The 20497-nt window shown below is 39.6% G+C and overlaps 1 protein-coding gene across 1 annotated transcript in view; it reads right to left on the reverse strand.

Annotated features, from left to right (window-relative positions):
• The window catches only part of TRPS1 (transcriptional repressor GATA binding 1), a 319326-nt gene that overhangs the window by 220807 nt on the left and 78022 nt on the right, over positions 1-20497 (reverse strand). Inside the window, 2 exon segments of the mRNA XM_042465644.1 lie at positions 12538-13466; positions 15364-15566. Of these exon segments, the coding sequence (XP_042321578.1) occupies positions 12538-13466; positions 15364-15400 (966 nt within the window). The 5' untranslated portion in view covers positions 15401-15566.

Genomic DNA, 20497 nt, shown 5'->3' on the forward strand with positions numbered 1-20497 from the left:
GTGGACACTCTCAGGCGTGCAAATACTGCTGAATGCAGGGAGGGAATGTTTGGAGTGATTCCTAAAACTGCACCGAGTGCTTGGCTTTCTGGAGGAAAATAAGTTATGAATCACCCTCTGTTGGACAAACTGATGGAGAGTTCCATTTTTTAAAAAAAATATTTCCATCAGCTAAGAGCTTATCCAAGTCAATAAAGTTGCAAAATCAGATGGCACAACCCCTTCCTAGTACTTGGGTCATAATTTTCAGTCTTCAATCAGTAAATGAAAAGCTCAAATCTCTTACCAATCCCCTGAGTCACCTAGTCTCCCAACTGCCTATTACTTTTAATCTTCTAATCCTAAATATTTTATCTAATGCTCTTGTTTATCCATTCACTTTGTGCAATATACCATCCAGAAAACATTAACTATCTCACAATTAAAAAGTTCTCCATGTTATGCAGGTCAGGACAGATACTAGGATTTATGGCAAGTTACAGTAGCACCACCCTGCAGTGCTGCCTTTAGTTCTGATAACAGAAGATACTTACATGTTATGGCTTGGATCTGAACTTTCCTTCCATAAAAATAATAGAGTTCATATTCACAAAGCAAGACTTTCTTTCCATGCCTTTCACTCTGCCCTTAAAAATCTGATCCTTGATGTTAGGAAGCTTTTGAGAATGGTATGTGAGATGGCACAATAAGATGGAAGAAAGTAAAAGTAAAGCCTTACCTCCACCCAACATCCAATCAGTTTATAATTGCATGGAAAAGTGATTAAAATATTTACAATATTTTGCCTCTCCCCACAGATGAGCTTTAAACTGTTCACGTTGAGGTGAGGAGCAAATAATAAAAACAGGGTAGAATATGAGGGTATCGTAAAGTTTTAATTATCACCTTTATAAACATTTGACACAAAGTTTGTGTTGATCTGCATTTGGTCCTAAACTAGAATTTCTTAATTTTCAGAATGCTCTGGTGCCACAATAAACTACAATTCCCAGGGATCCCTTGCACTGAGCCAGGACAGTTAAAGCAGTCTCAAATTGGATTATTTCAAAAGTGTGCTTTGGATCTATGATGTGTGAATCAATTCTTCTATCGAGGCCAACTACCATACATTCTCAAGGCCCACTGCTATGCAAAACTCAAAGTGGGATAGAGGCCAAAAATAATATATCCCATTGGGGGAAAAGGTTAATTATTTTTAGTAATTGTTAATCTTTGCAATGAAATAGAAGAGGAAAAGAATCAATCTTTGCAGTTCTTTGGAAACTGGATTGGTATAAATCAGTACCCTTAGGCTGCCAAGCTCTGTATCACTGATGCTACAAATGCTAGCAGAAAAACAAATCAAGAGGATAATGAGATTTGGAAAGTGGTTTGCATCCAGTGAGCAATTCAGATTCATATTTTGACAAATGTGACAATATACTTTGGTTTTGATGCAACATTAAGAAATTCTACTTTGGGATCAAATGCAGATAAAGGCTGGCAGATACAACCCAAAACCAGCATATTAATATTTGGATGATAAATGAACAAAGATACCCAACCCCTCTATTTGAGGTGCATAGGTATTAGCAGTCAATATAAATCAAGCCTACAAGCTATAAAGTTGGTACCAGCTATGTAAATCCAGCAGGCCCTTGACTTTTTTATTCCAATCCATATTGGAAGGTATGTGTGTAAGGACAGCTGCAGAACACTTTGGGGAAGGACTGCTCTGGCCCCAATGCACACTTCTAATAGTCAGATTATAGTCCATTTTAGAGAACTTTATAAACTGAATATAGAATCATAGAATCGTAGAGTTGGAAGAGACCACGAGGTCCATTCAGTCCAACCCCCTGCCATGCAGGAAATCTCAATCAAAGCATACCCAACCAGCCTCTGCTTAAAGACCTCCAAAGGAGGAGATTCCACTACACTCCAAGGGTGTTTATTCCACTGTCGAACAGCCCTTACTGTCAAGACGTTCCTCCTAATGTTGAGGTGGAATCTCTTTTCCTGTAGTTTACATCCATTGTTCCAGGTCCTGTTCTCTGGAGCAGCAGAAAACAAGCTTGCTCTCTCCTCAATATGACATCCTTTCAAATATTTAAACAGGGCTATCATATCACCTCTTAACCTTTTCTCCAGGCTAAACATACCCAGCTCCCTAAGTCGCTCTTCATAGGACATGGTTTTCAGACCCTTCACCATTTTAGTCGCCTTCCTTTGGACATGCTCGTTTCTCAATGTCCTTTTTGAATTGTGGTGCCCAGAACTGGACACAATATTCCAGGTGGGGCCTGACCAAAGCAGAGTACAGTGGCACTATTACTTCTCTTGATCGAGACACTATACTTTTATTGATGCAGCCTAAAATTGCATTGGCCTTTTTAGCTGTCGCATCGTACTGTTGACTCATGTTCAACTTGTGGTCTACTTGGACTCCTAGATCCCTTTCACACGTAGTTTCATCGAGCCAGGTGTCCCCCATCCTATATCTGTGCATTTTATTTTTCCACCCTAAGTGCAGTACCTTACATTTCTCCGTGTTGAATTTCATTTTGTTAGCTTTGAGAAGCTTCTGTGATTCAAGAGTAGAAGAACAAAGGTATGGAGCTTCCATTTGTCTCTGCAAGGGTTGAGCCACTGGTATAATGTGCAACTCCTCCCCTTTTAGTCACTGGAAGGCTTCACAGTATTGTGGCAGCTTTTTGAAGAAGAAAATAGACATTACTGAAACTAGAGTGCTGATAGACATTATGATCTGCTGGCTATTGCTTTAACAGCACAACAGGGGGAACCCATGCAAGTCATCACAAGATTCTTCTCTCCCTTGCCTTTAAAGTGGCAAAACTCTTTGGGGCCAACTGGAAGACATGGCTTCATTAACTCTGCAAGCAGTGAAATTATCAAGATGATTCCAATGGCATCACCGTACACTGGACACTGACTTAAGTGAGGGTGGGCTTAATAAATGTCTGTCTCACAATACATATATCAAAAAGCAAATCCTACAAACCCCCCTAAGCATATAAGTAGTATGATGGGGAAAGGGATGCCCTCATCACTATTTTGCTGAAAGAAACAGTTCCAGGAGTGAACAATCTGTACTGAGATTCATCCCACAGGTATTAAACGAACTAGCAATTAAGTACAGTACAGTTGTTTGTAAGCAAGCTTAAAGCTGAAGCTCCAGGTCTTTCTCCCCACAAAACTGATAAGTACTGATTCACAATGCATTTTTAAAAGAAAGAAAGAGAACCAAAGGAGGAGGGAGAGTGAAATAGACAACTTCTGGAATAGGAAGGGTTGGAAGAAAAATGTGTGGGTGCTAGAGTGAATTTCAGCCATCCTTTTACCTCATGTTTATAAAATCTGTTCAGTATTTACTGCAAAGCATGAAAATATTAATCAGTTATTTATCTTCTTACATGCTCGACATCAACATCTGGTGTATGCACAAGTGATGAAGTCTAACATTTGGCATGAGTTAATTTTAATGCTCTTTTCCCTACATTTGCCAGGCAAAGCTAGCATTCATAAGACAGACAGACAGACAGACAGACAGACAGATCCAAAGCCAAATGTTTCTATCAAACAATCACTAGTTTCATATTGGAAAGTCTGGTCTATTTTAGAACATATTTCTGGTTGGAGGAAAAGACTGATCTTAACTAGATTGTCTGTGTGCTGTTTCCTACTACCTTTTGTCTTCCTTGCAGTATCTCGTTGCCAAGGCTTATTAAATGAGTACAGTCTTCATTGATCTGTTTTATTTCTTGCTCTATTTATTCAATCTGCGATATCATGCACATCTGGCTTCTTTCAGAAAATGCCGCTTTGGAAAAGTATTCAGACCCAATCTAATCAAGCATAAACTTTCCTATAAATATCCAAGAACTTAACAGTATCACTGTTAGGGGGAATAACAGAATATATATACATAAAAAAGCAGATTCGTTTATATTGGCCACCATGGTTGAAAAGGTCTTCTTGACATGTCTGGATCTTAATCAAAGGGTGCTTTCTGGAATAAGAAAAGAGTTGTTCAATCAGCCACATTTTCCTGTTAAACCAGTATCCTGCTGCCTTCAAGATGTTTCCAACTTATGGCAACCCTAAGGTGAATCTATATGCGGTTTTCTGGGCAAGATTTGTTTGGGGGTGGGGGTGCTATTCCCTGCTTCTGAAACTGAGAGTGAGACTTGCCCAAGTTCACCCAGGGAATTTCCATGACTATGCAGGGATTCAAAGGACCATTGTGTCCCAGGGTCCTAGTCCAACATTTAACCCAATGTACCATAGTTATCCTCTTGCTCTGGATGTTAGTCTTCATGTAGCCAAAGCAGGCACTATCCCTGAAAGGGGAAAAGGTATCAGCAGGTGTGAGGAGAGACCAAAATGCATTAGAAAAAATTGCTGATGTTGTCATTTAAAAAAAACTTAAAGGGGGACCTCAGAACAGCCCATAAATAATGAGCATGTCCAGCAAGTACAGAATGTTAAAAGCTGGGAATGGAAAATGGGAGGGGGTGGTGGTGGAGGATGAAATAAAGCATCTGGAATCTACATCACATCACTGTTTTTCTTACAGTTGCTTACTGTATTCATGAAATTACACATGATCAGATTTAAATGTGTGTATGTCCTTAACCATAACAAGCTCACTATCTTTAACTCTTGTTCTTTTCAATCACTGGCGTGGAACATTAGGCTCTCCAGAAATTTTCAGCTATGGGCTAAACACAATGTTAGTCCAAACTACAATAAAATTACTGAAATCAATGGGATCTATATAAGAGGAAACTAACAATTCCAATTAATGTTAATGGTTCTACTATAATTAGGACTGAAACTGGATTTTAACTTTTCATACCCTCAATCCCTTGTATCATCAATCATTGCTGCATGAGAGTAGTCAGGCAAAATCTCTTGGGGACCCAAAGGTTCTACACTCTGGTGTTAAATCTTTTAACAGTGACATCTCTGGGAACTACTATTATAATTAAAAGTGTGTCCTAGTCTATTGATTATTCAAAAATGACAAGTCATGTTTTGCTTATTTCCTTTGCATGTAAAAGTATCAGCAGTTTTTGCACCACACGGTATCTTCCAGCTAATAAATTCTTAGGAATATTCTCACAAGGCACTTTCTTCTCAACAGATTCACAAGATGTCACACACACCAAATGTGTGTGATACTGCAGTGTTCACAAATCAAAGCAGAATCTGGTTTTTGTTCCCCCCCCCCCGCCCCGCGTAATTGCAAATTATAAGACATTTCGATATGCTATACTACTTGAACATGAAATTCCACAAAGGCAAAGGGTTACACCTTCCTAGGCTGTTTTAAAACTCACATTGAAAAGCACGAGGAGGTTTTCTGGCCCCTGGCTAGTGTTGCTTATAATTAAAATAATCTCATGACAGTGCATTATTCAGAATGTCTTTAATTTGGCATTGTTATATTAGTTTTGTTGATAATGTGATACATGAACGAAAAGACCTTGATGCATTTAATTGGAATATCCTATTTTGGTGCAATAACCAACATAAGCCTCTGAGGGAGAGAGAAGGCTGGCCCAGTACCATCAGGGGCTAGCCTGAAGACAGAGGCTCCTCCCTCCCTAACTGTCATCTTTCGGCCTCTGAGGGAGAGAGAAGGCTGGCCCAGTACCATCAGGGGCTAGCCTGAAGACAGAGGCTCCTCCCTCCCTAACTGCCCGCCCGCCCGCTTTCCACCTGGGCAGGAGCGGCCCAGAGACTCTTCCTTGCCGCCGGAGCGGCGTTTCTCCAGGGGGAGGGGCCGGTGAGAGCGGCCTCCATAAAGCCGACTCGCCGGCTCCCCCGAAGAGGACGCCGCCTGCCCGTTTTCCACCTGGGCAGGAGCGGCCCAGAGGACTCTGTTTTTCATTTTGTTTTGTAAACCGCCGTGATCATAGGAACGGCGGTATATAAATAAAATTTCAATCAATCAATCAATCAATAAATAAGTAACATTATTTTTTTAAAAAAAAAATGCATTTCAGCATACATTATAGCAAAACAGCAAGTCTATTTGTTCAGATAGCTTTACTATAGATATCTGCCCAAAGGACACTGCCAAAAAGGACAATTAAATGCCCAACAAAGCTTAACATAAATGGGATACCAATTCCAAATACAAATTATAGCCCATGATATCAAATCTGGAAGTATACATAGCCGTCTCTAATTTCTGTTATTTAAATAAAAGGTTAGCATTATATTTCCAGTTTTGTAATGGTCAGTGCCTTACGTAAGGCAAAACAAAGAACTTTTTTTAAGGACCCAAGACTAAATCATTTATTCAAAATAATTATTTCTGACTGCTTGCTCCATTAAATTAAAAAATCTGATCTATGTATTATTTGTAGATACAAGCAGAAAAATCTCATCAGTGTCATTCAGGAATGACATTCAAAAATTACAAGCTTCTTTGAAAAGTATTTAGAACCCTTATCACTTTTACCAAAAATCCATCAACATAAACACCAAATGTATTGTGAAGTGCTTCCACAAAATTTAGCTTTAATTAATCTATTCCATTGCATGATCTCTTGAGGCAAATTACAAATATGACCAAAACAAAAACAAATAAAAAACAGATGTTATAATATGATAATAATAATAAAATTTATTTGTATCCCGCCCCTCTGAGAACAATCGAGGCGGCTAACAAAGTTAAAAATACAGAACATATAAAATCCCTAATACCCTCCCCTCCTTAAAAAAGTATTAAATCCAATACAGTATTTAAAAAGGCACAAAACAAAAAATACACAAAATAAACATACAAGTTAAAAACTGACCAAAAAGTCAGCAACATCACACCCACAAACAATCAGTGGGAGCAGCAGTATCTTTCCCAGACATTCTTCTAAGGCCGGGTTCTCTATTCTGGGAAGGCCTGCCGAAAGAGATCCGTCTTAACAGCCTTTTTAAAGCTGTCTAAGGATGTAAGTAGAAGGATCTCATCCGGCAGGCCGTTCCACAGTCTGGGGGCGACGATGGAAAAGGCCCTCTGGGAGGTAGTCGAAAGCCTAGATTTTTGTGGCTGAAGTAGGCCTCTCCCAGAGGAGCGGAGTGCGCGGGGAGGATTATAGGGGAGAAGGAGGTCCCGAAGATAGTTTGGACCCAAGCCATTTATGCAAATAAATGAACTGAAAGAATATCAAAACATTAAAATATTAAAATACTTTTACTGTCCTGGACACCAGTTGCTACTCCATGTGGGATGTTGGCCAGTTCATACTACAAATTAGAAAATTACAAAAATTGATAGCGGGGCGAAACAGATGGGCAGAAAAAAGTGGGGTGAAGCTGCCTTTTCTGAAGCCACATTGAAACCCCACCAACCACACCACCGGCTCCCAAAGCAGCTGGAGTGCTCATGTCATGATCACATGGTATGGCTTCAAGCCAGGAAGAAGCGGGAAAAAGCTGCTTCTTTTTGAAATGTCTTTTCTCTGCATAAGGCACACTTTTCTGCTGGCTTCAAGGCATGTGTCATCTAAACGCCACACCTTCAAGTCAGCCTGAAAGCACCTCTTTTTGCTTGTCTGTTTAGCTCTAACATTACTAAGGATCATACCAAATACAACTTTCAATGCACTTATTCTTAATGAAAAATAAACATGCAACAGGATCCTAGCATGGTCTTCAAAGACACTTTGCCACCAGCTTGATTCTGATCCAGTTCATCCTTATGTGTAACGTGCATAGTAAAATACCAACCTCCATTTGAAACAAGTGAGAGCTTTTTGAGAACATACACCTTGCAGGTTCAGGGAAATGCCTTGAATGTGGGAACACAAGAGTAAGACACAAAAGATTTAATCATGCTACCAAACGGCTGCATTATTAAACACTCCACCTTTCTCTCAGTGGAGGAAGTAATGTAGTTCTAACATGAATTAACACAAATACTAAGTTATACTCTGAATAAGGAAACTCAACAGACATATCTGCATGCTACATACTGAAGATAAGATACAGTTTGGCTCATAACTGAATCCATTTCAGGCAAGCAGCTATTAATTATACACACACACACACACTTAAAATGGCAGCACAAGGGCAAAACACTAGTTACAAATGACTTTTGAAAAATACTCTACAACTCTGCTGTGAATTAGAAGACGATTGTAAAATAGAGAAAGTGGTGTGCAAAGTAACAAACTTTCTGGGAGAGGTAGAGTCAAGCAGTGAACAATTGTTGAGAGAAGATAGGAATTTGGCTGGGAACAAGAAAACTGGTACACAGCTTCAGGGTATGCAAGTCTGAATTATGAACCACTTACCTTTCTTCCATTACTGTGTCCAGAAGCAAAACCATGGAAAAAACTCTTAGACACTTATGTATGAGAAAAAAAATACAGGCCTAGTTCTCAATACATATTATTATGATTATGAAGTGTGCAAGTATTTATTATGGAATATTACTTTCACAATGCTCAAATGGCTTTCTGTCATCCGGAAATGTAAGCCTTACAGTCCTGGCACCAGATCACTTACGCTGCTTATCCTCAAGACGTAATGTTCCTTGCTCCATCAAAAATCAATAAGAAAAGACATGGCTTCAAAAACCAGCAGAAATCACATTGTGCATTTAAAATAATCCAGACACTAATTTTATCTTGCTTTTGTTAAGAGTTATTTCCCATGAGAATGAACCCACTCCCACCCCCCAAGATATGACCTATGAATTGTACTTACTCCCCATTTGTAAACACACCATGGAAAGAGAGATGTGCTAAAAACAGACAAATCCCATCCCTTACCCATAAAACCATAGCATCCCATGCTGCACTTCATACCTAAGTCGTTACATAGCATGACTAGCTAACAGAAGGTTACATGGCCACTATGTAGGCAAAGTCTTTGGGAATGCTAGCATGGTGCAGTTGTTTCAATGCTGGACTAGGATTCCAGGTGAGCAAGGTTTGAATCCCCACTCACCCATAGAAACCTACAGGATGACTTTAAACAAATCACACTTTCAGCCTTAGAGGAAGGGTATGGTAAACCTCCTCTAAAGAAATCTGTCAAAGAAACCCTATGATAGGGTCACATAAGTTAGAGTCAACGTGAAGGCACAGAACAAGAAGGTAAAATCCTTTACCGTACAAACCATTCAGATGAAATACTGGAAGGGCATGTCCAAGGTTCCAACTTCAAGTCTATGTCCCAAAGCTCCATTTCCACCAGGAAGGGGTTGGACCCGTAATTGCAATGCTCACAGTTACATTATTCCAGTTATGATGGGGTGGACAAATACAGCCATCTATAGCCAGCATAATCAGCTGGAGGACCGGAAGTTGCCGATCTCTATACTAATGGACCATGGCCAAGTCATACTACTAGCATAGCACAGACAGAGTACAGGAAGGCATAATGAGATGCAGTTCAGTGCTCCAAACATATTTTATAGATGACCTCTAGTTCAATGTCTGACATCTCTAGTCAAAAGCTTATAACAAAGCAAAGTTAGAGAAGTCCCTGCTCAGAGCCTTGAGGAGCCACAACTAGAGTAGCCAAAGATCTGTCTCAGTTTAAGGTGGCTCTTTATATATAAACTACTCCCAAGATAATTCATATAGGCAGGTCTAAAAATTCGTGGATACTGCGGGTCTTCAAACCTAAATTTAACAATTTATTTTAAGAGACTGGCGGTGGAATTTTAGATTAGCTGGAGATCAGAAAGAATTCCAGCGAGTCACTTTTATGTATATTGTTGTTATGTTATGTTATTGTTTATTCCTTAGTCTTTGTTATATATGTGAAGTTTGTCTTTTATATTATTAATAAACTATTTATTAAAAAAATCATGGGTATTTTCCTCATGTCAGTAGAAACATTTAATCAAGTAAACATACCTGGGAGAAGAAGATCACTAACTGAGCATTCTAACAGTTAGAGCAGGGGTCGGCAACCCCCGGCCCGCAGGCCACATCCGGCCCGGCGAGACCTTGGGACCGGCCTGAGCCCGGTCCTGCTGCCGATTGCCAAAGGCCTTGCGCCGGCGGCAATCAGCAGCAGGACCGGGCCGCTCGCACGAGAAGTTAAAGACCCAGAGCCCTTGTGCGAGAGGTCAAAGGCTCCGCCTCTCGCGCGAGCGACCCTCAGCCGGCGGACAGGCAGGGCCAAGGAGCCTCGCTGCAGCGAGGTCTCCTTGGCTCTGCCAGGCTCCCTCCAGACAGGGAAGGAAGGGGGCGGGGGAGGAGGAGAAGGAGGGAGGAGAAGGAGGGAGGAGGAGGAAGGAGGAAGAGGAGGAGGAGGGAGGAGGAGGAGGAAGGGGAGGAAGGGAGGAAGAGAAGGAGGTGGTGGGAGGAAGGAGGAGGGAGGAAGAGGAGGAAGAAGGGGGAGGGAGGGAGGAAGGAAGGAGCAGGAGGAGGAGGAGGATTTCCATTCCATTTGGTGAGTGTGACTTTCCAAAGTGCATTTCTGTGTATTTTCAGTGCATTTAATGCTAAAAGGTCGGATATAACAATGATAGTGGTGATGATGATGGTGGTGGTGGTGGTGATATCAGTCAGTTTCTGAGGCATGCACTCACTCTTTCTGAAGGTGAGACAATGTGACTTTCCAAAGTGTGCTTTCTGTGTATTTTTGGTGCTTTTAATGCTAAAATGTCTGCTTTAACAATGATAGTAATGATGATGATGATGTGGTGGTGGTGATATTGATATCAGCCAGCTTCTGAGGCCCAAATGTCCTCCATTTTGATCATGCCTAACAAACATGCATTTATATTAACTTTTTTTAAAAATCATCAAATTTTTTGCATGTCCTCCATTTAAAAAATATGTCCTACATTTGAAAATGTCCTATATTATTTAATTATTTAATTGTTTATTTTTTGGCTTCGGCCCCCCAGTTGTCTGAGGGACAGCAACCCAGCCCCCGGCTCAAAAAGGTTGCGTACCCCTGAGTTAGAGGATCGAAGAAAGAGTTTGGTACCATCTTTTATATATTTTTCCTTATGACTTCCAGTCATATTCAATTCTCCTCCAAAATATCAACATCAGATTCAGAATAAAGAATACCTACGTCAATAAAGCAGTCTTCTATATATTTACTGTTCTACATACTTTGTCAAGATGGAAGAATCTGGGCCTCTTCACTATGGATTTCAATACTAGTGATAATAAAAGACTTCTGTCACCTAGACAATATTGCTAAGAACACATAAAACCATCTTTTATGGAATGAGGACATTGGTTCATGTAGTTCAGTTGTGTCTACATTGACAGTTGCACTACTGCATTTCAGAGAGAAGTCTTTCCCAATTTTCTGACCAGAAGAAAAAAACTATCCTTCAAATCCTCAGTGAATTATTTCAATGAGCCATGTTTCTTTCTCTGTTATTAATTTGAATTCTACTTCAATCTACTAAATTTGAAGTCTCCCTCTCTACCCCCCCCCCCCCCAGATTCAGAGAGATGGATATGTATCGGGATATGTACCTGAGGACCCTAGAGCTACCAAACCTTAGTATATAGTATGTCCATGTAGATTAATAATCCAACATGTGAATGGTACAAAAAAAAATGCCAACCTGTACATATTATCAGTCTGGGTTGATTATAAAACTGCGCTACAGTGTAGCAATCAGACTGCTTGATCCTTGAGTTCAAGAATTTTCCCTTCTTCTTTCCTCTGCCAACACACTACTGTGTTTATGAATGTTTTGTCATTACATTGGACAAACACTGATTAAAATATGTTTTAGTTAGATAAACCAAAATCAAACTGTGATTTCTGATTTGACTTATTTAAAGGAACCAGATTGATTTTGGCAACCTGAAATATCCCAAATATCTTCAGAGTTCTCCTACACCAGTGATGGCGAACCTATGGCACACATGCCAGAGGTGACACTCAGAGCCCTCTCTGTGGGTACACATGCTGTCACCCTAGCACAGAGTTTGCCAAAGTTTCTTACTAGAAAGACAGAGGGACATGGCACTTTGCAATAAATAAGTGGGTCTGGGTTGCAGTTTGGGCACTCGGTCTGAAAACGGTTCACCATCACTGTCCTACACCATAGCCCATCATCAACGATTATAGTGTCTGGGGGGAGGGGAGGATCTGAAGTGAACCAACTTGCCTACCCTAATTTAAACTAACCAGGATATATCCTGGTTGAAGCATAACAAATTGAGGTTGAGGAAGCAGATGCTTCTTATTTTCTCCTCTGGGGCACATCTGAGGGAAGAAGGAAAGTACTTGTGCACTGAGCAGACTCAATTTCACAACACTAAACTGTATTTTAACAGATTCTTCAAATTGGTCCACAGAAGTAGGCATGTATCTCATGGAAAATCTAAGGTTTCCTTCGAATAATGAGGAAAATGACTTGTGGATGTAAAGCAGACCAAAATTTGAAAAATAGGTTAAGTGGCATGGCTCTAAGCATTTCTCTGACTGCAGCAGCCCAGGTGAGAGTATTTAATTAATAAGGTTAAAAGGCATGTTCCCATGCATTCCTTGTTAGAGGCACACCAGAAAGTGTTAAGAGTATAAGATACAAACCTGCACATCGTAAGTCCCATTTAGCAAGACAGGCCTTTGAGAATTGATGTCTTGCAGGACACCTGACAGCACAGAGCAATTGACTTTTTGGAAGTCTTTGGAGTGGCTGAACTGCACCATGTTGTGGAGAGCCAAAATTTTAGTGTCGAGCTCAGTATCCTGCCTGGTACGGTTGTGCAGCCCAAGGTGGTACTTGCGAAAGTGTTTGATGAGATCTGTGGGGTCGTTCCCATAGTAACCATAGCCACAGATGTTGCATTTAAAGTCCTGAAGCTCTGGAGACAGAGGCGCCATATCTGGATTCTCATTTGCCAACAAATCTGTTTTCAATTTGTTTGGCTTTAAGTCCCCATCTGAAGGCACTTGTGGGTTTTTTGAGGCCACCGAGGCTGGGCTTGAACCTCGGCCATCAGATTGACCGCTTTGCGCATGTACTGTTTCATCCACAGATTTTGGCGACATGCAGTACTCTTCATTTTTCTCCATCAGATTGCCTGACGGGGTGCAGACCACATCTTGGGTGTCATCTGCATCTGATCTGAGAGGAGACTTCAAGGACTCTGAGGTTCCCTCAACAGCTGGAGATGAGAAGACCAGCATATTTCTGTCTGTCACCTCATCATGAGGGAAGGATGGAACATTTCCTCCCTTATTGTGGCTTTCATAATTAAAGCCAGCCTTTTCATTCGTCACTGAGCTTTTCAAGTCCTTTGTAGTACTGGGAGATGGCTCAGGGACATGCGTGCAAAAGCCCTCCTTGTCAGTTTGCTCCCCAGCCTCACCCAGCTCAGCGTTTTCTTGCATCTGACCAGCAGAAAATTCTGGTTTCCCTTCAGTACTGTCACTTACGATACCCGGCGACTTGAGGGTCTCTGTTTCACCTTCACTAGCAATGTTCCTTAGAGGGGGGTTCTTTTTCCGGACCATATCTGAAAATATGAAAGCAACACAAGCACAAAAAAAACCCAATGAGTTAATGAGGTTATTTAACATTAATGAGATTATTTACACAATTTATGTATTCTTCTTGATTCCCCACATATAATGCAACAGTTTCTACTAGATGCCTCCCACAAGACTTTAAAGAATACCAACTATATCTTATTCAGGAATACATTCTTACCAAAATAAATGGAATTTATTTGCCATCAAATCAAAATTTTGTCATTTTATACTGCCATCTTACTATTTTATTCTATACTGCTCTGGAGAAGGGAATTCAAAATAAACTAAAATACAGTAAAACTAAACCAAATAAAAAACCCTGACGTGGGAAATCTTTCAGCAAGTTACTAGTAATGAAATAAATATTCTATTAGGAAAAGTAAATAAATGCCATGTGATTTATGAAATTATTTAAATATGTTTAAATGGTCACCAGTAATCTAATGTTCTTCCCATTTAATGTATCCATTAACAATTTGATGTCACTATGAAAGGAACCTTAATGTTCTTCCAATTATACGATGATGAATTCTTTTTAACATGGCAAATAAATTTACTTTTAAAAAATTGTTTAACAAGGTAAGTGGGCATACCACTCATATTTTGAGGCTTACCCCTTCTAGATACACATTTTCTACCCCTTCATCAAAGCAACCTTTTGTTTTAAACAGACAAACCTAAGAATTGTTCCTTCATTTTGAAAACTTGGGAGATAGCTGAAATTAAGAAGCTGGTATTTTGTTCAAAAGTGCCACTCATAAGAATTCTGTCTTATGAATTTCACTAACAGCATATAATTTCATATATTTCAGGGACTAAAACTAATTGTATCTTCATGGTTATCAAGTAAATGCAGTGTTTGAAAAACAGTATTTGGCCAAGATCTACTGTAATGTGGTCATTCTGGCTGAAAACAACTTCCATCAGCAAAAGCAGAAAGAGGGCAAGACCTCCTCCCTTTTACAGAACCCTAAGCACCCTCAAAATCAGTAGGACAGATTTCTGAAAACACAGAAAGCTATAGTGGAAGAGGAAAGGAGAAGAGAGTCTCCATTGTAATAAAGGATGCCTGATAGTGAGATGTGGCCTTTGGGCTTTTCAGTGGTTTTCATACTGTTACTAAACAAGCTTATTGTACTGTCTAGATTCTCAAGCTTGTGCAGAGGGAAGCAAGTCCACAGGGAAGGAAGATCACAAGGCAGTCATAGAATCTCTTCTGCTATCCAAAAATTGTACCCCCATAGAGAGGGTACTCACATTAGATTTGTGGAGGTACTCTTACTGCCCAATCATCCCAGCCCACTTGGGGGAAAGGAGAACTTAAGAAAAGCTGCTGCTTCGTTCAGATGTTGCCTTTCTTCTAATGTCAGTGCTAGGTTAGTGCCCCAACCCAGAGATCCTCACAGCCTGCAACATTATGCTAAGGGCCAATTTCTTCACTCCACCCCTACCTTCTTTTAAGCATGTGGGAAACACTAATGACAAAATAATTTACCAATATTTTCATTTGAGAAAACGATTTTGCAAAGCATTAGGTGCATCTGCTTTCTCCCTCCCCAACTTTATTCTAAATAAATTGTTTCAATAGACATCATCTATAGCAATGTACCTTTTAAAAAGATATGCTTTTCTTCTGTATTTAGACATTATCAATATCATTTTTTAAAAAGACATATTATCTAAAGCCCATTTGTAGTTCTTCTAAATGGAAGAAACTATCTTCTGGCAAGTCATGTTAGACAGAGTGAGAATACAGAGAAAGCATATAGGCATTCTGCAACTATTATCTCTAAAACAAATAACAGATTGCACAATGCTTTATGGTGTGCCAAGAAGTTTTCCAGTTAACATTTCCACTTGGAGAAAATATATATTACATACTTGTAAAATCATACCCAGCATTGACTTCATAAGGCATGTGGCTCTAGAATGCTTTTTGTTGTGTGTGGTTTTGTTTTTGTTTTGTTTTTTGTTTTGCTTTTACAGTTATTAATTCTATTAGTCAACTAGTTGGAGGGCTAACACAACTGGCTTAGGAGGTACATGGAAGACACAGAAGACATTTTGAGAGCTGATCTGCACATCTGCAAAAGAAAACAAAAAAAGGTTCCTTCCTAAATTATTTATTCATGATTGGGTTGCAGATTCTTTTTAAAAAACATTTCAAAACATTCTTAAGTATACTTTTTATTCAGAATCATATCTATTACTACAGAAACAGTGGTTATGGCCAATTGGTCTAAGATTAGTAAAACACATATGAAGCTCAATACATACTTGCTTACATTTTTCCTTTGCCCCAAACATACCACTTCTTACAATGTACATTCTCACAAATTCTGATCCAATTAATTGTGGATTCATCCAGCCTCATTAGAACAAGTCATTGGCCCAGAAAGAGAGTAGGATCAGGAAACTGTGTCTCAGTGAAGTGATTCTCAAATTTTATCCTCTAAATGGTTTGAACTTCAACTTCCAAAAGTCTAGCCATATAGGATGATGGTCAGGAATTTTAGGAGTTGAAGTACAAAAAAAGCTTCACATTATAGGTCATGGTCTTAGCCAATTAAAGACAGAACCTTTCTAAGACTTCAGTAAAAAAATATAATCCTTTCTCCTTTTCAATTCCCAAAGCCAATCTTATTTCTAGAACTCATGGACAAATATGGGATGTTCCATTGTACAGTACTACACATTTCCTGCAGACACAGCTGAAAATGTTACTCTCTTAGTTTTTCACTTATTATTCCCCAAGCACATGCACAAGATAACATTTAATAAAGAATTATGAGAAGAATTAGAGTTTGGCAAATTTAGCTTCTTTGGACTATGGGTCCCAGAATCCACTAGCCCAAATGACCAGAGTTAATAACCAGCAGGTTCTGGGAGTTGTAGTCAAAAAAGAAACTTTTCCAAGTTCTGGTAAGATTAGGCCTGCTGATCAGACCCTCCAAGGAGAACTAGATGCACATGATTTTTTAAAATCATCAGTCCAACCGTAAAGCAAGGAAGTCTTACTTTTAACACTAAAAGTAGTGGATGGGGCATGGAAGTTAAATCTAATATCATTATCTCACTATACTTCAGAGCTTTATTCCCCATCAGAGTTTACTCCCATCCTTTACGTTTTTTAGGGCTCCACCCCTGTGTCACTTTAATTAAACCCAGAGGAACATAACTGGTCCCTCTTTTCCTTCAAAATATAACTTCAGTGTTACATTCAGTCTTGGAATCACCTTATCAGACATGGCATTCTTCTTCTTAAGGAACCGTTCCTCTGATAAGCTATGAATTTGAGAATAAAGAAACAAATAGTGCTTCTACTTTTTGAAGGGGGGGGGGAGTCTTCAAGTAATACCTGTAAGTCTAAATGTTCTGGTCCAGTCAAATGTATAACTTTCCTAGTAACATACTGCAATAGCTGTAAAAGTCTTCCATAATGTTTGACAAAATTCCTGTTTTAAAGACAACTGGCCATACATTACACCCAAACTCTAACTGAACAAATTGGCTCTAGATTTAATGAAGGAGATGTGATAAAAAAAATTGGGTAAAAAGATCTAGATGATAGGATATAGCAATTTTGCCTCTCCCATAATATTGTGCCATTATAATTTTGGGATAGTAACCTATTGAAATAGTAATATTATACCATTACAATATTGTAAAGGCATAATGTTATTCCTGAATTTTTGTTACCTTAGGACAAAGAAATTTAGGATTAATCAGAAATTGTATAAAACATGGGAAATGCCTGTCAAAATAACTCCAAAATTATCTAAAATTGTCTTTTAAAGGTAAAAATAGAAACTAGTAAACATTACTTGTTATTGTGAATACTAACAGAGTAACTTTATTCCCATTTATTTAAGATGCTACTTAAAAGAAACAAAACCATGTTACTCTGTGCATCCAGAAAAAAATTAATTCATAACAGATAGCTATATTGTTTGTAAACTCATTGTTTCCAAGCTCTGATCTGTTGTTAACACTTTTAATTCAAAGCAATGAATTGTCGTCTATCTCTAGGGCAATATCTAAGACTTAGGACACATTCATAGGCAAAAACAGAAAATGTTGAATTTTCTCCTAGATGAAAGGTTACATTATTAAAGAATCAAAATACAGCTCCACAAACAACATTTATTCATATTCCTTTGAACTGGCATTTGGAAACTCTAAAAAGAACGCATTTTGTTTTTTCCCAGTCTCGCCAATGCACCCTACCCGCCTCTAACATTATGTATAGTGAGTGAGAGAAAATAGGTTGGGTTACTAACTCCTTTCATTAAGACTGTAGCCCTGAACATTTTTATTAGGGACTAAGGGATGTACCCTACATGCTAGAGTCAGGGTTAATAAAGTTCCTAGAGCCCTGCCAGTACTGGTGCAGCTAAGCGTAGGAGAACACCAGTCTTCTGTTGCTGACGTATTTCTTTTCCCTCCTGTTCCCACCAACTGTGGTGAGAGGAAAATTAATAGTATCATAATCTCTGGCCCAGTTTTTGGGCATGCTGGGAAAACAAGAGGGCTCTGGATTCTGTAGATTCAAAATGAGGTCCCCAAAAATGCCACCAGATGTCTGTTTTTGAGCCCTACAACAAGTGGGACCACCATTTGTGGTGCATCTACACTGAAAAAGATTTTCATGGGTATACAAGGAGGCCTACAACATGTAAGTATACTGCTATAAGCAACCTGACCCTATTAAGACAACACTTCCACCATATAGAATCATAGAATTCCCCGATTAAATATCCTGTGGGCCTCCCTCCTCTTCCGTGGCCATGAGGTTGGGCTAAGGGGCTTTTATTGTTGTTTTTTAGACTGTTGTTACTGTTGTTTACATGTTTTTAACTTCTGTATTTTGCCTGCACTCGTTGCACCACTGTAAGCCGCCCTGATCTTTTGGAAGGGCGGGATACAAATAAAGATTTTATTTATTATTTATTATTTAGAATCATAGAGTTGGAAGAGACCGCAAGGGCCATCCAGTCCAACCCTCACCCCCTGGATGGCCATCCAGCCTCGTTTGAAGACCTCCAAGGAAGGAGACTCCACTACACTCCGAGGAAGTGTGTTCCACCGTCGAACAGCCCTTAATGTCAGGACGTTCCTCCTAATGTTGAGGTGGAATCTCTTTTCCTGCAGCTTGGATCCATTGTTCCGGGTCCTGTTCTCTGGAGCAGCAGAAAACAAGCTTGCTCCCTCCTCAATATGACATCCCTTCAAATATTTAAACAGGGCTATCATAGCACCTCTTAACCTTCTTATCTCCAGGCTAAACAAACCCAGCTCCCTAAGGCGTTCCTCATAGGGCTTGGTTTTTAGACCCTTCACCATTTTAGTCGCCCTCCTTTGGACACGCTCCAGTTTCTCAATGTCCTTTTTGAATTGTGGCACCCAGAACTGGACACAATATTCCAGGTGGGGCCTGACCAGAGCAGAATATCACCTTAGCCCTTCACCAGCCTTGTCAAGAGGATTGCTCCTCTAGAGGAATTAAACCCAGTACAGTAGACATCTGTGGGATTGTTCTTCAGATCAACCCTTTGTGAAAGAAAAAGAAAAAATAGCTCAAAGAGCATGGTTTTCCACCTATTTTTAAATATTTCTTATGCAAATTATCCCTCCCATATATTCATCCCCTGCAGGGCTGGGTAATGGTGATTTTGGGGTTACTCCTTGTCCTACTCCAGATTAAGATTTTTTTTCTTAATATTATTCCTACTCATACTCCTGTAAAAATCTCTTATGCTTTACGCCTTACTCTTATTCAACAGCTCTGAGGAAAAACCCCAGTTCCTTTGCAAGATTGGGGTGTGTGTGTGTATGTGTGTGCGCGTGCGCATGCACACATGCACCTACAAGTCTCGCTCTTTGCCTCACAGTCCCTCCCTTAGTGCAATATAATAAAATTGTTTGTTGGTGTTTATAACAAGAATAAGGATTAACAAATATATTCTGTTACTTCTTACTCCTACTCCTACTCCTGTAAAAACCTCTTTCTGCTTTACTCCTTACTCCTACTCCCCAGTCTTGCATCCCTGTCAGACACAATAGTTCTTGTGTCTGGATATCAGACCTGAGTATTAATATCCATGAGATATAGAATGCAATTTTTCCATCAGAATTATCATGTTAGTCTCTGCCTCACCCTCCAGCAATAGATCGGAAGCCAGAAGCTAGACAACAACAACACATGTTTTGGAATGTAGACAGATACACAGCTTATCTGAAACAGTGCTTAGACATTATTTTAAAAGGCTTAATATCAATGTCAATATTGCAGTGGGGGGGGGGGGGGTGGTGGTGGTAATGTTATATGATCTGAGAAGTAGCCTGTTACTATTATCTCAGTCAGCTATCTTTCTTCCTTCACCTCCCAATTGCTGGGGAAAATTAGCTGAGCAAGATAGCTAGGGATATCAAAAGACAAAGGCTTGTCAGGCAGTGGTCATTTATTCCTCCCATTTCCTTAACTGTTGAGATATTAAGGAAATCGTGAACAGTCAGTTTGGCTGCTTTTCAAATGACAAGTCTAACATGTAGGATTATAAAAAGCAGCTCTTACTCCAATATGCAAGTAGGTGTGTGTGGACGTGGTTGGGCTGCAGCCTAAAGCTATGGGTCAAAAAGGCCTCTGTAATTTCTGAAGTTGTTGTTGTTGGGAAGTGCCCCAGTTTTTCAATCTGCTTTTGACTTGTCCCTCAAAATGCTGCCATATTCTTTTCACAAATTCTAAACAGCAGAATAAAGTGTGCAAAACAGTTTTTACAGTCCCCCTTCACTGTAGTCCATTGGCTACAACTCAGGGAGCGAATGTCTCTGTCCTAGCTTGAGGAAGCTTTCTCACCAGACTTCAACTAAGAATGTCTTTATAGTATCTGCAAGCTCTGGCCCCAGCACATGAAATTATATAATAATAATAATAATAATAATAATAATAATAATAATAATAATAATAATTACTCATAACTTGCTCTTCACCCAAGAGGCTTTGGGCTGGATGAGG

Source organism: Sceloporus undulatus, chromosome 4, assembly GCF_019175285.1.
Source record: "Sceloporus undulatus isolate JIND9_A2432 ecotype Alabama chromosome 4, SceUnd_v1.1, whole genome shotgun sequence".
Lineage (NCBI taxonomy): Eukaryota > Metazoa > Chordata > Lepidosauria > Squamata > Phrynosomatidae > Sceloporus > Sceloporus undulatus.